The sequence below is a fragment of the Heteronotia binoei genome, chromosome 4 (genome assembly GCF_032191835.1).
Source record: "Heteronotia binoei isolate CCM8104 ecotype False Entrance Well chromosome 4, APGP_CSIRO_Hbin_v1, whole genome shotgun sequence".
NCBI lineage: Eukaryota > Metazoa > Chordata > Lepidosauria > Squamata > Gekkonidae > Heteronotia > Heteronotia binoei.
In genome coordinates, this window is record NC_083226.1 from 100,276,451 (window position 1) to 100,293,414 (window position 16,964).

Sequence of the window (16,964 nt, forward strand, 5' to 3'; positions counted from 1 at the left end):
AAACGTACATGGAACAAGCCGTGGAACAAGAAACCGTTCCCCAAACAGCCTACCGAACAACAATGGAGACCTAAAGGTTCCACAACCTTCTCCAAACCTCCCTACAATCCCAAGTCGAAATACTCACCGACTTCCTCACAACCAACTAGACAGAAGGGGAACAGATCATCTAAACAGGGTCTTTGACTGCCCTTCCCCCTGTTTTCCCCCCTTCCCTTCGGACCCGGGCCGTACCAGACTCTTCCCACATTTCCAGGCCTGGTCAACAATCACTACGGACAAATGGGTCCTGTCGATAATCCGGACGGGTTATCAAATAGAATTCAGAGAAAACCCGACAGTCCCCACTGTCGTTCACACCAGGGCATCCCTCACTCTGCAGGCAGAGGTCCAATCCCTCCTCAAAAAAGACGCAATCGAGCAAGTGCCAATCAGCCAGACTGGGCAAGGCTTCTACTCCCGGTATTTCACCATACCCAAAAAGGATGGCGGCCTTCAACCCATTATGGATCTCCGAGACCTGAATCATTTCATACCAAAACAAAAGTTCAGAATGATCTCCCTGCAAAACATATTGCCCCTATTGAACCGGGGAGATTGGATGGCAACCCTGGACCTGCAAGATGCCTACTTCCATGTAACTATTCGTCAAGAAGACAGGAAGTTCCTCAGGTTCTCTATTGGAGACAACCATTACCAATACAAGGCCTTACCCTTTGGCCTCTCCACGGCACCGAGAGTGTTTACAAAGACCATGGTGGTGGTGGCAGCTCATCTGCGTCTACAAGGAATCGTTATTTTTCCCTATATAGACGATTGGCTGCTAGTGGCGCGCTCCAAACCTCTGCTACTCCAGCATATAGAGATCACCCCAGCCCTTCTCCGGACACTAGGCTTGCAGGTCAACTTAAAAAAATCAACTCTGCAACCCTCTCAGAGGGTACAATTCATAGGAGCCATATTGGACTCTCAGGCCTGCAAAGCATTCCTCCCATTAAAAAGGGCGGAAGACATCATAGCACTGTCACACACGTTTCTGTCAAACCCTACGGTTACGGCGTTCCAGGCCCAACGCCTCCTGGGCTTGATGGCAGCGACAACAGCAGTGCTGGAATTCGCCAGGTTCCACATGAGAATTCTGCAGTTGTGGTTCCTACAGGTATTCAATTGTCAAACGGACCTTCCCTCGCGGCAGCTGACTGTCCCAACGTCGGTGCTCCAGACCCTGTCCTGGTGGCGGGAGAAAAAGAACCTCCTCCGAGGGGCCCCATTCCACAGACAGACTCCTACCTTGACCATAACGACAGATGCATCCTTATGGGGCTGGGGAGCACACGTGAACAACATGTGTGTGGGGGGCAGATGGCCACCGGATCTTCGGCGCTACCACATCAATTTCCTAGAGTTGCTGGCCATACATCATGCCGTTCTCTCATTCAAACACCTGGTTGGGGAACGGACGGTAGCAATTTTAACAGACAACACAACAGCCCTATCCTATGTGAACAGACAGGGCGGCACAGTCTCGAGGAAGTTATGCCTTCTAGCGCTAAGAATCTGGGAAATTTGCAGAGAATCAAACACATCTCTAGTAGCCTCGCATCTGCCAGGCAATCTGAATTCTTGTGCGGACTACCTCAGTCAGGGAGGAGCCTCACTCCACGAATGGGAACTCAATTGGGAGTTTCTTCGACCGGTGTTCCAGAAATGGGGCAGGCCAGACGTGGATGTCTTTGCCACGCGCAGCACCTCGAAATGCAACAGTTTTTGCTGCAGGGGCGGAGCAGACCCTCTATCATTGGGAGATGGACTACTGATCTCATGGACTCATCTACACGTGTACCTCTTCCCGCCGATTCCGCTAATCACGAGGGTAGTCCACAAGATATACCGCGAGCGCCCCAAGGGGATTCTCATCACACCGTGGTGGCCCAGGCAACAATGGTTCTCCCCTGTACTGCAGCTGGCTCACGGAACGTTCCATCAGTTTCCGATGACCTCGGACCTTCTACTGTCCCACGAGGGACGGGTGGTACACCACGATGTGCCTCACCTGAAACTCACGGCGTGGAGGCTGGAGTGACGAGGTTGTCGGATAGAGCTCTGCAAGTCATGCTAAATAGTAGGAAATCGTCCACTAGGAAATCCTATGAATACAAATGGGGAAAATTTGTCCAATTTGTAACCAAAACTGCCAGAGACCCAAGGAAGGCTGGCCTTCCTCTTATACTGGACTTTCTACTCTCGCTACTTGATAAAGGACTAGCTGTGTCGTCTCTGAGAGTGTACCTAGCAGCCATATCGGCTAATCATGACCAACTGGAAGGCCACTCGGTGTTCTCGCACCCTGATACCAAACGGTTCCTCAAGGGGTTGTCGAGGTTATACCCTGCGGTAAGAGACCCAGCCCCCGCTTGGGACCTCCTGGCAGTGCTACAGGCGCTGACGGGGAAACCCTTCGAGCCTATGGCTACTTGTTCCCTGCAACTGCTATCTTGGAAAACTGCCTTCCTAGTGGCCGTTACTTCGGCTCGCAGGGTGGGTGAGTTGGCAGCATTGCGCTGTGACGAGCCATATTTGAGGTTCAGCACTGAGGGAGTGAGGCTACGCCCTGATGTAACATTTCTCCCGAAGATAACATCCTCCTTCCACCTGAACGCGGAGATATGTCTACCCACTTACTTTCCAAACCCGAATACAGACACGGAGCGAAGGCTCCACACATTGGACGTAAAAAGGGCACTCTCGTTCTACCTCCACAGAGTAAGACCGGGACGTAAAGACCCTAGACTGTTCGTCTCGTATTCCACAACATCACAAGGTGTTAGAGTTTCGTCACAGAGAATCTCTAAGTGGATAACTGAGACCATAAAGTTGTGCTACCTATTGAACAAGAGACCCCTGCCGAGACAGATCAGAGCTCACTCTACTAGAGCCCTAGCAACGTCGGCTGCCTTTATGAGTGGAGTACCCCTGAGAGACATTTGTGACGCTGCCACATGGTCCTCCTCGCATACATTCGTGAGACATTATGCATTGGACCTGAACTGGCGTAGACGTTCATCAGTGGGCCGTGCAGTGCTTCAGGAAGTTTCTCACTGATGGACCGTTGCACCCTCCTCCAGGTAGGACTCTGGCTTGCTAGTCTCCCATCAGTGTGATGCACAGAGACCACGAAGAAGATAGACAGGTTTCCTACCTGTAACTGATGATCTTCGAGTGGTCATCTGTGCAGTCACACTACCCGCCCTCCTTCCCCTCCGCTGCCGGTCCATCTCTAGGGCTTACGCAGCGGTCAGAAGGAACTGGCGGGATGTCCGCTCCGGTCCCTGTGGGCATGCACGGTGGGGCTTTGGCGCATGCGCACTGGGCCTGGGGCGCGGAAATCCGCAGCTTTCAAGATTACCGATCGAGATCGGCGCCTATATCCCATCAGTGTGACCGCACAGATGACCACTCGAAGATCATCAGTTACAGGTAGGAAACCTGTCTTTTTCAATTCTATTTTGCCACTTTGTATTTTTAATAGTTGATTTTGTAACAGCCATTTTTCCTCACTTGTCTCAGCTGTTATTTTTATCACTTCTGCTGGCACTATCCATAATGGTTTTCTTTCATCAACATATTTCTTATATTTCATCCAGGTATTCAACAAATTATTTCTTATATAATGGTAAGATAAAAAACTATCCATCTTTTTCTTCCCATAATACATATAAGCGTGCTAGTCAAATTTATTTCCATGACCTTCCAACACTAAAAGTTTTTTATTCAATCTTTTATCCACACTAAACAAACTGCTTCATGATATAATCTTAAATCTGGTAATTGGAATCCTCCTCTTTCTTTAGCATCTATTAAAACTTTCATTTTAATCCTTGGTTTCTTCCCAGCCCATACAAATTCCAAAATCTTCCTTTGCCATTTGTTAAATTGTTTACTGTCTTTCACAATCGGAATAGTTTGAAACAAATACATTATTCTCGGCAAAATATTCATCTTAATTGCAGCTATTCTTCTAAGCAATGACAAGTTAAGCTTATTCCATTTTATCATATCTTCCTCCATTTTACGCTATAGCTTTTTATAGTTATTTTTGAACAAGTCAATATTTTTCATTGTTATTTCCACACCCAAATATTTTACTTTAGAGGTAACTTCACATCTCTGAAACTCCTTTTGTTTATTTACTTGCATATTTTTACATAAAAATTTGATTTTTCTTTATTAACATAAAATCTTGCCAGTTCTCCATATTCTTGTATTTTAGCTAAAAACAAAGATGTTACTTGTGTAGGATTCTCATTTATAAACATTATATCATCTACAAATGCTCTATATTTGTAAATAAATCCTTTAACTCTCAACCCTTCTATTTCTTTATCTTGTATTTGCATCAATAAAATTTCAAGAGTCATTATAAACAACAAAGGTGAAAGTGGACAACCTTGTCTTGTACCTTTGCTGATTATCATTTCATCTGTAAGATCTGCATTTATACATAAGCTTGCACGTTGTTCAGTATATATTGCCTTTATCATTCTTATAAAGTTTTCCCCCAACTCTATTTTCTCCATTACTGCAAACATAAAGTCCCAGTTCAAATTGTCAAAAGCTTTCTTTGCATCCACAAAGAATAATGCAACTTCCTTCTCTGGATGTCTTTCATAATATTCTACAATATTTACAACAATTCTAATATTATCTCTTATTTGCCTTTTAGGGAGAAATTCCGTTTGGTCTTCCTTTATGAAATTTATCAAATATTGTTTAAGTCGTTCTGCCAAAATTCTTGTATATATCTTATAGTCATTATTTAGTAATGAATTTGGTCTATAGTTCTTTACATTTGTGACATCTCTATCTTCCTTAGGAATCAAAGAAATTACAGCTTCCTTCCATGTATTTGGTATTTTCCCTTTTATTCTTATCATATTCATCAATTTTTGAAGTTTTGGTACTAATTCTTCTTTAAAAATTTTAAAAAATTTTGCCGTATATACATTTGGCCCAGGTGCTTTTCCAATTTTCATTGCATTAATCGCAGCTTCAATTTCTATTTTTTCAATTGGATCATTCAAATTTTTTTTCATATATTCAGTTAAGGGTGCTATTTTAATCTTTTGCAAATATGCTTCCATCCTTTCCTTCTTTACTTTAACACCTTTAAATAATTTAGCATAGTACTTGAAAAATTCTCTCTTTATTCCTTCCTGATCTACCATCTCTCTTCCATCAACCACAATTTTATTAATAATTTTACTTCCTCTCTTTTTCTTCAGTTGCCAGGCCAAATACTTTCCAGGTTTATTCGCTCCCTCAAAGGACTTCTGTTGTAATTTTTTTCAAATTCCATTCCAATTCCTTATTTAACAAATGTCTCATTTGTGCTTGTAGAATTGTAATCTCCCTTATAATTTTCTTTAACCCTGGCCTTTTCCTCAGTTCCCCTTCTTTTTTCTTTATTTCATTTTGAATGTCCAACATCTGTTTTTCTTTTGCCCTTTTGTCCTTATTGTTTAATGTAATCAATATTCCTCTCATTACGGCTTTATAAGCATCCCACACCATCTGAAATTCTATATCATCTTTATCATTTATTTAGAAGAAAGCTTTAGTTTCATTTTCTAGAGATGACACTAATTCTTTATTTTGTAGTAAATCATTTACTCTCCATCTTCTCACTTTTTTAGACAATTTTGTAATCCATAATATTGGGTTATGATCTGCACCTATCTTCGGTAAGATCTCTATTTTCTTAGTTATAAGGCCTAAGTCCTTTGTACCCCATAACATGTCAATTCTGGAAAAAGTATTATGTCTTGCTGAAAAAAATGTATAATCTCGTACTTCAGGATTAAATTTTCTCCATATGTCTTCCAAGTTTTCTTGTTTAACCAGTTCAAAGAAGGATTTTGGCAACTTTCCTTCTTTATTGTTATTTTTTCCCACATCTGTCCAATGTATTCTGAATTGTTCCATTAAAGTCTCCCATGATCATGACCTGATCATATGTCACTTCATCAAGTTGTTTTATAATGTCTTTAAAAAAAAATCTTTTGCACCATTTGGTGCATACAGTCCCAATAATAAGAATTTTCACATTTATTATTACTTCTACTGCCACAAATCTTCCATCTTTATCTTTAAATATTATTTCTGGGTCCAATTCTTGTTTAATATAAAAAACCACACCCCTTTTCTTCTGTTCAGCCAATGAAAAAAATTCCAATCCCAATTGTTTATTCCATAAAAATTTATAATCCTTTTGTTTAATATGAACTTGTAAGCAAATTATATTACAGTTTTGTTTTTTAATCCAATGAAATATTGCCTTTCTTTTTTCTGGTGAATTTAGTCCATTTACATTCCAAGATAATAATTTATAATCCATCATGGTGCAAATTCTTTATTCTCTTCATAAAATTTACACAGCTCCTGTGTATTTGTAATTGTAATCCTTCTTCCTTGTAGCTCAAAGCTCAAACCTTCAGGTATTATCCATCTATACCTCATTCCATAGTCACGTAGTTTTTCTGTTAATTTCTTATATGTTCTCCTGTCATTTATCACTTGTCTTGGCAATTCCTTCATTATTCTTACTCTGCTTCCTCCCACTATCAATGTCTTTTCAAAATTTTTATTCAAGATTTTCCCCACCATTTCTTTTGTCATATATCTTATAACCACATTTCTTGGTAAGTTATTTTTCTTGGCATATGATGAATTTACTCTATACATATAATCATACATATTTCTAGTCCCTTCAGGATCTTCCTCCAAGAAATCAGCAATTATTTTTGTTACATGTTCTTTTAAGTCTGTCCCTTCTTCTTCAGGTACTCCTCTCAGATGTATTTGTGTCTCCATCAATTTACAGTCATGGATTGTTATTTTTTCTTGCATTTTTAATAAGGTGGAATCCTGGAGTTTAACTTTCCCTTCTACCTTCTGCACTTTTTTTGACACCACCACTGTTTCATTTCTAAGCTCTTCCATTTCTTTTTTTAAAGTCCTCAATATCTTTTTAAGCTCTTTTTTGCAAGCATTTATCATCTTTTCCACCCTTTTCACCATCCTAGCTTCCATTGCTTCCAACTGATCTCTCATCTTCTTTAATGAGACAGCCCTTGCACGGGTTACCTTTAACGGACATTAAAAAAACAGCGAAAAATTTGATATCACCAAATTAAATTTCAACTATCAGGTTTGATAGATTAGAACTTGCCCTTTCAAATGAGCCTAATTTTGCCGTCCTCCGACCTTCCCAGGCTCAGATATTAATTTTTTTACAATTTAGCCTCCCAGTAATGGCCGCCGATGTTTTTCTATGGTAATACAATCCTAGAGTAGGTCCACTTCTTCAATAATTACTTCCTGCTTTGTTTGCCCCAAGTCACGTTCTCACTGGTAACAAAGTCTCATGATACTTGACGTATTTCCTGTGTTTAGAAACTTGCAGATCTCTGATGATGGTGCTTTCACTCCACAACCGCAGATAGACAAAACAATAAATTCCTTTCCAATTGTTAACACTGTTTTAATTTTAAAAAGTCCAAAATTCACCCCTTCTCCTCTTCTTCTTCCAAGCTTTCAAAATTTCTCTTTCCCACCTTCTAATATTATTTTGTTTGCTTTAAAATAGTCCCGGAATGATAGATAACAATCAGTACCTTCTTCTAAGGTTATACAGATCAACACTGGTCTCGTACAGCATCAGATGTTTAGCAGTCTCAAAGAAGAGTAGGATCTTGTCAAGCTTATGTCAAATAAATGACTCTGTAAGCTTCTGCAGATGATGAATATGCAACTCTTCTCCGGGGATCCCTCAAAGCCTCAAAGGAGCCCCCCCCCCCCCCCCCGGGACTCCCTTTTAGCCAAGGTAAATCACCTCAAAGTTTCCTGTGCATATCTTGGACTAAGCTCTCACTGAGAAAAGTAGGCAGAAGGCAAAATTTTGCCCTTTAGTACCCCGAACAGAAGCTCCAGTCTGCCACCCTTAGAGAGGCAGGTCAGCTCAGCATTCTCCAAATCCTGGAAGTCCAAAAATCCTAATTATAAATACAAGCTAATAGGGTGTGAACTGGAGGAGACTGACCAAGAGAGAGATCTTGATAGATAACTCACTGAAAATGTCAAGACAGTATGTGACTGCAATAAAAAAGGCCAATACCATGCTGGGAATTATTAGGAAGGGAATTGAAAACAAATCAAGCCAGTATCTTAATGGCCCTGTATAAATCGATGGTTCGATCTCATTTGGAGTACTGTGTACAATTCTGGTCACTGCACCTCAAAAAAAGTATTATAGCATTGGAAAAAGTCCAAAAAAGGGCAATAAGAATGATTGGAACACTTTCCCTATGAAGAAAGGTTAAAACGCTTGGGGCTCTTTAGCTTGGAGAAATGTTGACTGAGAGGTTACATGATAGAGGTTTACAAGATTATGCATGGGATAGAGAAAGTAGAGAAAGAAGTACTTTTCTCCCTTTCTCACAATATGAGAACTCGTGGACATTTAATGAAATTGCTGAGCAGTCAGATTAGAACTGATAAAAGGAAGTACTTCTTCACCCAAAGGATGATTAACACATGGAATTCACTGCTACAGGAGCTGGCGGCAGCTACAAACACAGACAGCTTCAAGAGGATCTCGGGGTCTTAGTGGACTATACGCTGAACATGAGTCAAGAGTGTGATGTGGTGGCTAAAAAGGCAAATGCAATTTTGGCCTGTATTGACATAAGTATAGTGTCCAGATCATGTAAAGTGATGCTATTGCTTTACTGTGCTCTGGTAAGACCTTACCTGGAGTATTGTGTTCAGTTTTGGGCACCACATTTTAAGAAGGATATAGACAAGCTGGAACGGGTCTAGAGGATGGCAACAAAGATGGTGAGGGGTCTGGAGACCAAGTCCTATGAAGAAAGGTTGAAGGAGCTAGGCATGTTTAGCCTGGAAAGGAGACGGCTGAGAGGTGATATGATCACCATCTTTAAGTACTTGAAGGGCTGTCATATAGAGGATGGTGTGGAATTGTTTTCTGTGGCCCCAGAAGGTAAGACCAGAACAAATGGGTTGAAATTAAATCAAGAGAGTTTCCGGCTCAATATTAGGAAGAACTTCCTGACCATTAGAGCGATTCCTCAGTGGAACAGGCTTCCTTGGGAGGTGGTGGGCTCTCCTTCCTTGGAGGTTTTTAAACAGAGGCTAGATGGCAATCTGACAGCAATGAAGATCCTGTGAACTTAGGGGGTGGTATTTGTGAGATTCCTGCATTGTGCAAGGGGTTGGACTAGATGACCCTGGAGGTCCCTTCCAACTCTATGATTCTAAGAGGGGATTGGATAAACATATGGAGCAGAGGTCCATCAGTGGATATTAGCCACAACAGCTTATTGTTGGAACTCTGTCTGGGGCAGTGATGCTCTGTATTCTTGGTGCTTGTGGGGGGCACAGTGGGAGGGCTTCTAGTGTCCTGGTCCCATTGGTGGACCTCCTGATGGCACTTGGGGTTTTTTTTGCCACTGTGTGACACAGAGTATTGGACTGGATGGGCCATTGACCTGATCCAGCATTGCTTCTCTTATGTTCTTATGTTATCTATCCTTATCTGGTAAGGGCACCCAGTGTAGGGCCTCCAAAGATGACCAGAGTGGTCAGGTAGAAGTATATCAGATTGCCCACTTCCTGTGCTGCAGTATCTGTACTTCAGCTCTACAGTGGAAGAGAAAGAAACAACCATTTAAAAAAAAATAACTACAACATTGCATGCAACATTTGTCAATATTCCAGCATTTGAGCTGCATCACCTTCACCAATTTATCTTTGGATTACCTCATAGTTGTTCTTTAGCTAGTAGAATTGCCCAAAACTACCTCTATTCCTACCGCCCCCCCAACCCCCCCCCCCTTTTCCCTCCTGTAGTATGACTAACGTGTGGAAAATGTGTGGAAATAGAAGCTTGCAGTTGATTGGAGTAACATAGTTCTGAATTCCTGTTTTTCCTAGAGTTCCCACAGCAGACTCAGCAAGGCAGTATCATTTAGTGAGGCCCTGGAAATGTTATGCTAATGACCTTTGGAGCTGTCATTTTTGTACTTTTGTTCTAAACACTAGGTAGCAGGGCTACTGCAGCATTTGGTGCTTCCTGTCAAAAATTTATAGTTTATTACATTTAAATTATAAGTTACATTACACCATACATTACATCATAATTCATAATCCATTACACATATAATTCATATTCCATTACATTTTTTTCCTATTAAACATCTTTTTGATGTTGGATCATCACTGGCAGGCAAAATCCAGCTATTTAGAAATATGCATAAATTGAGAAGACAGCCAAGTTTATGTGTTAAGTACCTGCAGGCCCCAGAGTTTCAAGGAGCTTCATGCTTTTGACGATATGCAGAGAGACATGTTCTTTTTTAATAAGACTACAGTAGTCTCTTTCATGAAAACTGAGAAAAAAAGTTCTATAATTATTGGGTTTGGAGCTGTAACCTACATGCTGGGAAAGAAAGCCGAAGTAGCAGAAGATAAACCTGAAAGTGACTTATTTTGTCTTCTTCCTCCCCCATCGTCTTTCTCTTTTCACAGATACAAAACAATATCCAGTGTTTCTGGGTCACAAGCCAGGACACGACACTGCACAAAGGCACAGACTGGACATCCAGCTGGTCATGATCATGGACAGAACACTCTACATTGCTGCTAGGTCAGTAACCTCTTCCTTACTCCAGAGCTCAAAAAATCCTAGATATCAAATCAGCATGGCACTTAGAATATCATAGTTTCACCTAGTTGTTTTGACAAATGCAAACCTTTTGTCTTATGGTTTCTGTTCTCAACAGTTCTTGTTCATTCTCCTTCCTCTCTCCCTTGCCCTAACAAACAGACTCAGCTGGCTCAGAAAGCACTGCCCTGTCTTTTAACAATGATGATGGGGTGGAAATTCTTAAAGCTAGCTGAGTCCCTGTGGTTATAACCAGGGATGAGAGGAAGAGGAGAAGAAAGCTATTAGGAGCAGCAGCAAGCCAGCATGAGGGTGGGGTCACAAGGGATTTGGTGTGGCAGTATCCCAGCTCTAAAGAAGCTGGTTATCTTTGATCTGCACCACAGCATTCACCCAGCCCCCTAGCCTGCTGCCAGAAGAGACACAGGCTGCACACGCACAAGACGAGCATTCAGACTGCTCATGCATGTGCAGAGCAGGTACAGCCCATGCCTGGTCATTCAGAGATATGGGAAACACACCCTACATACATTTTAGAGGAACTTCACGGTAGCTATTTAATCCGGTCCCAGCCCATCCTAAAACAAGGTAGGTATGGGTGGGACTGGGGGGGGGGGCAGATGTGTGTGTGTGACTGCACACATTAAACATGGATGGGAGACATGGCTAGGTCAGGCCAAGTATCTTGTGTAATTGCACCCTAAGAGAAGAGGAAGATATTGGATTTATATTCCGCCTTCCACTCAGAGCGGCTCACAATCTCCTTTATCTTCCTCCTGAACAACAAACATCCTGTGAGGTAGGTGGGGCTGAGAGAGCTCTGTCAGAAGCTGCCCTTTCAAGGACAACCTCTGTGATAGCTATGGCTGAACCAAGGCCATTCCAGCAGCTGCAAGTGGAGGAGTGGGGAATCAAACCTGGTTCTCCCAGATAAAAGTCCACACACTTAACTACTACACCAAACTGGAAGAATTGGTGATTTAAAACTATTTTTTCCCCTTAGCTTGGTGGTGGCTGCTCTCCACAGTCCTTTTCCCCGCCTCCTCCCCTCTCCAGCCATAATCAGAAGGGGACTAGACTAGGTTCACAGAGCTCCAGCACATTCTTATGGTTAGGGAGGGGGACGATATTCATGGCATGAAAAGGTGTAATGTAATGCTTAATGTTAAGTATTAAAAACTGGAACCCTGAAAAGGTATGCATGTTGAGAATGGCTTTGTTGAGATATGGACATTTTTATGAGTTAACCCCTAGATCCCGCTTGAATAAAAACAAGATACCCAGTTTCTGCAGTTTTTGTTGTTGTTGTTTAACGGGTATTTTAAATCTGGGTTAGAGGATAGGGTTTTGTTTTGTTTTTTTTGAGAAGATGGAAAAAAAGAAAGAGAAAGGTTCTATGGAATTCTTTCTCTTAAATTAATCTTCACAGAACTGTAATGCACTGCCCAATATCACTGAGGGTAATCACTGTGAATGACACTCACACTAGGAGAAAGAAGGTTCCCTCAAAACAGTGTGCTTGGATTATGGTTTGGACTATGCTCTGCCCTTGTTAAGCTTGTCACCTCGGTGCCCCATTTAGAATGCATACCAAGGGTTGTACTATTTGTTCAGTTAGAGCTTAATACTGGGGGGAGTATTGTTTTTTTTAGAAAGGGTTTTGATTTTAAGTACACAATTTACTGTTTTGGAGAATAAAAAAGAATAATCCACATTGTATGAGTACATATTTGAAGATGAATTAAACTTTAATATTGTTTCAGTACTATGCATATCTTATAGTAAAGCAAAGTGATAGTGAGAACAAAAAAGCTTGTGTATGCCTTATTTCAAATATTTGGAAGGTTTGAATTTAATTGGTATTATGGAGACTAATTATCCAACAAATGTTCTGCCTTGAGTCTCTTTGCAGTCCCCACATTATGTCCAGGCCATGGAAGTACCTTCTAAGAAAAGTCATAATAGGAGACAATATTATTGTTCATAAAAGCACTGCTTTAAAAGATTCATCTAATAACTATTTTGGCTGATTTAAAATTTGTCAAGATTAGAAAAGGTAAACTGTATTGCTCCAAGATTGTCTCAAGTGACAAGACTTGGAGGATATGAACATTGATGATTGAAATTTACCACATGACTTAACTGTTTGAAAACACAAATATCGGTCATGCATTTGAAAGAATTGTAATTGTTTTTATGTATGATGAAAAATTAATACTAAATGCATATTTATTTTTCAAGTACAAAATGTTACTGTTTCCCTGTCACTGAAATCATACAATATGGCAGTAAAAAGTCCTTTCTAGGCTAAGATCCTGTGAGTCAAGGGAAAATGAAAAGGTTGGTTTTGAACTCTAGAAAGTGAGTCATCTTCTCATGATTAGTGTGAATACAAACATGCCAGTAACACCACTTCTCCTTTGGTGGTGGTGATATAAACACAGGCACAGTGGCAAATATGAATCTAATCCAAGGTGTTTGTCAAACAGACTTGTCAAGGCATTAATTGAAACCATTCTTAGCATAAGTCCCTGAGCTACAATATCAGATGTTCCTTTCTGTGTTGTTGGGGTATTTTAGTTGTCTAAATATAGTGATGTTAAGTATACATTTGTACCCAATTATCTGACAATAAAAAACAAATGACTAACAGTTGTTGAGGCATCTTAAAAAATCCATACTTGGTAATTAATTCTCTAGAACAGGGGTGGCCAATGGTAGCTCTCCAGATGTTTTTTGCCTACAACTCCCATCAGCCCCAGCCATCAGCCATGCTGGCTGGAGCTGATGGGAGTTGTAGGCAAAAAACATCTGGAGAGCTACTGTTGGCCACCCCTGCTCTAGAATTTTCTTGAATTTCAGAGAAAAGCATCTGGGATTCTTAAAATCACAGTTATCTAATGTCCCTTCTTGCCTCAGGAAGGAAGGAAAGGAGTAATATAACTGGAAGAGTTTCCAGGGACAGTTATAAAATTATATTTGAGTTTTGAAAAAGCCCAAAAAGCATTAAGAAGATTCCAGAGCTGGAATTCATCCATTGTAAAAAAGTGAGGTTTGGGCTTTGTTTCCAGTGTAAAATGGATTGTGCTCAGAGCCAGCTTGCATGGTTTTATCTGCTCCCCAAGGATGAAATAAAGAGTCAGACACAGAGTATTGGTATAAAATTGGGCCACTTTATTCAATATTCTAATAAACAGCAAGGGTACCCCACCAGCGGCCTGGCCAGGGCTAGGGGTCACCGCGACCGCTCCCCTGCCATTAACGGGTGAGAGACCCAGCCCCCCAGCCAGAACTGAGTGTTACTCAGCTCCCTCCAGGCAGACCCAGCAGGGAGGCACACACCAGAGGGCCGAAACCCAGATGCACGTCTCGCCAGAAAGGCACCCTCTAGCCGAGCCTCCCGGACAGTCTGCATTCTCCAAACCTGGGTCTTCAAACCCGAAGGCTGATCATGCCAGACCCCAAATTCCCGAAAAGGGGGATGCTTCATAGTCCTCCCCTAGCCACATAGTGCCCTAAACCCCCAAAACCTGCCACTAAAGTGACCGCCTATTTAACAGTGCCTCCCAATAGCCAAATCCTCAATCCACTGCATTGCTATGTAGGGTAGGCAAAAAACGCACCACAGCCACTGCCAATCAGCCAAGGTGTAAAGGATTCCTACCCGGCTCCTCCAAGGAGGCAACCAGCAAATTGCCCACATAACATGCAGGGCGGGCGGAAGGGCCGATCGTCTGCCAAGACGAAGGAGCCGACGAGAAGCTCAGATCTGACAGTTAGACTGTCAGATCCCGCCTTTTTCTCTGTGCGCCGAAACGGGCGCACCCTGAATCTTCCCATCCAGGGAAGAAAACTCTGCTCATGCAGCCTAGCAGCTACGCTGCAGTCTGCAAGCATAAGATTGCTCCCCAAGAATGGAATAAAGAGTCAGACAGAGTATTGGTATAAAATTGGGCCACTTTATTCAATATTCTAATAAACAGCAAGGGTACCACACCAGCGGCCTGGCCAGGGCTAGGGGTCACCGCGACCGCTCCCCTGCCATTAACGGGCGAGAGACCCAGCCCCCCCAGCCAGAACTGAGTGTTACTCAGCTCCCTCCAGGCAGACCCAGCAGGGAGGCACGCACCAGAGGGCCGAAACCCAGATGCACGTCTCGCCAGAAAGGCACCCTCTAGCCGAGCCTCCCGGACAGTCTGCATTCTCCAAACCCGGGTCTTCAAACCCGAAGGCTGATCATGCCAAACCCCAAATTCCCGAAAAGGGGGATGCTTCATAGTCCTCCCCTAGCCGCATAGTGCCCTAAACCCCAAAAACCTGCCACTACTAAGGCCAAGTCTCTACTTAGGGCTTAGCACCCACCAGGAGGCCCAAAGCCACCTGCAATTCTTGCTGCATATTACCCTTTTCCAAGAGATGGACCCCCATCCCCTCTGTAGAGGTCAGGAAATTTCAACAAAATGTCCAGATGGGGCAAATAGTGGCCCAACCCCTTTTCCAGCACTTTCCTGATCTCCTTATTAGCCTTATACCGGGCCCTTTCTATAGCTGCAGGGTCCCAAGCACAACGCCACACCAGGCGGGGCAGCATGGCTGACCAAATTATGTTGGTCCCAGGCCATCGCTCTCGAATGTGCTGGAAATCATCCTGGGCCTGCCAAAATAAGGCCTTGCCCTTTAAGAGACCCAGATCATTACCTCCCAGGTGAACAATTAAAACCTGAGGAGGAGGACCCACACAATCTTTAAACAACAAAGGCAGCAGGCCCGGCCACTGAAGGCCCCGGCACCCCCGCCATTCAATGCACACATGCTGGCTGAGTCCCAGCTGAGAACCAACCGCAGTTCTCCGAGCCTGATGAGCGGCCCAAAACATGTGGCTATGGCCGCATACGAGAACTCGACTCCTCTGGCCAGGAACAACAGCATCTAAAGAGAAATAACAGCTAAACAAGAACAAAAACAACAATAAACAGACACCAAGTCACTCATGGCCTAATAAAAGGTCGCACGTAAGCCTTATAGGCCGAGGAACGCCACCTGCCCAATCTCTGAATGGAAGTGGAAGGATACCCCATGACAGCCACTGTTGAGGCTGCCCCAATTCTAAAGGAGTGGGTCCCAAACCGCAACCCAGACAACCCCAACTCACCCAAAGCCCGTGACTTTACTGCCCAAAACTGGTGCTTCATCGACGAGCTACTATTCAAATGTAAAAACAAAAACCCCTCCATGGGCCACCTAACTCCAAATAAGCAGCCAACGCAGTAACTGGACACAGCTCAAGCTCTGAACAACTACCTAACTCGAGCACCATACCCTTCTGCAACTGATCCGTCTTAGAGCGATGGACAGTGATGATTGCCTTACCCGCAAATAGCTGCAGATCCCTTAACAGCAAAGCCTTACCCTAAACATCGTTTCTAGACTGTGTCACCAGCAATTACTCTAAGAGCCCCCCAAAAAGCTAACAAAGACGCAGCGTGAAACAAACACGCTTCAAATGACGAAGCACAGACCCTCTTCAAACCCCGCAGAATCAAAGGAGACACAGGATTCCGCGTATCAACCCTGGGACCGGCCTCTCTGGCCCACCCCTCCAGTATCTTTCGAATACAAAAGTCAGCTGTTTCTTCCCTATAACCCAGTGCCTTACTGACAAAAGCCAATGCAGACAGGGACCCCATAATGGATCGCACGACCAACCCCTTACCTCGCAGTGAAACACAGTAATGCAGCAAATGCTCCACCGGGAGGGGCCAAAGCCTGCAATACCCTACCTCAGCCCTAAAGTCTTCAAACTGCCGCACAGCCCATTGGTAAGACTTCCTGGTGCTGGGCGCAATGGCTAGACCTATCGCTCTGCAGGCCTCGGCTTTCCAATCAGCCATAGTTCCTGGGGCATTGGCACCGGCTCTCTGTTGGCATCTGGGGCCAGCTGACGAAACCTCTCCATCTGTTTACGAGATAGAGTGTCAGCCACCCCGTTACTCACCCCAGGAACATGCTTGGCTAAAAACAAAATGTTAAGCCGCAAACGCGGCCAGATTTGGATGAAAGGGAATTAATGACGTGGACCACCACCATATTCTCACACCAAAAATGAACAGTGTGATTGGCCATATCCTTCCCCCACAGCCAAACCACGACTAAAATAGGAAAGAACTCGAGAAACATAAGATCCTGGTTCACATCAACCTTTACCCATGAGTCAGGCCAACTA

The 16,964-nt window shown here is 43.1% G+C and overlaps 1 protein-coding gene across 3 annotated transcripts in view; it reads left to right on the top strand.

The window, feature by feature from the left end:
• The window catches only part of SEMA6A (semaphorin 6A), a 361,125-nt gene that overhangs the window by 205,450 nt on the left and 138,711 nt on the right, over positions 1 to 16,964 (top strand). For all 3 annotated transcript variants that reach the window (XM_060235561.1, XM_060235562.1, XM_060235563.1), the window contains exon 3: positions 10,606 to 10,723. In XM_060235561.1, the coding sequence (XP_060091544.1) occupies positions 10,606 to 10,723 (118 nt within the window). The remainder of the gene's footprint in view (positions 1 to 10,605; positions 10,724 to 16,964) is intronic.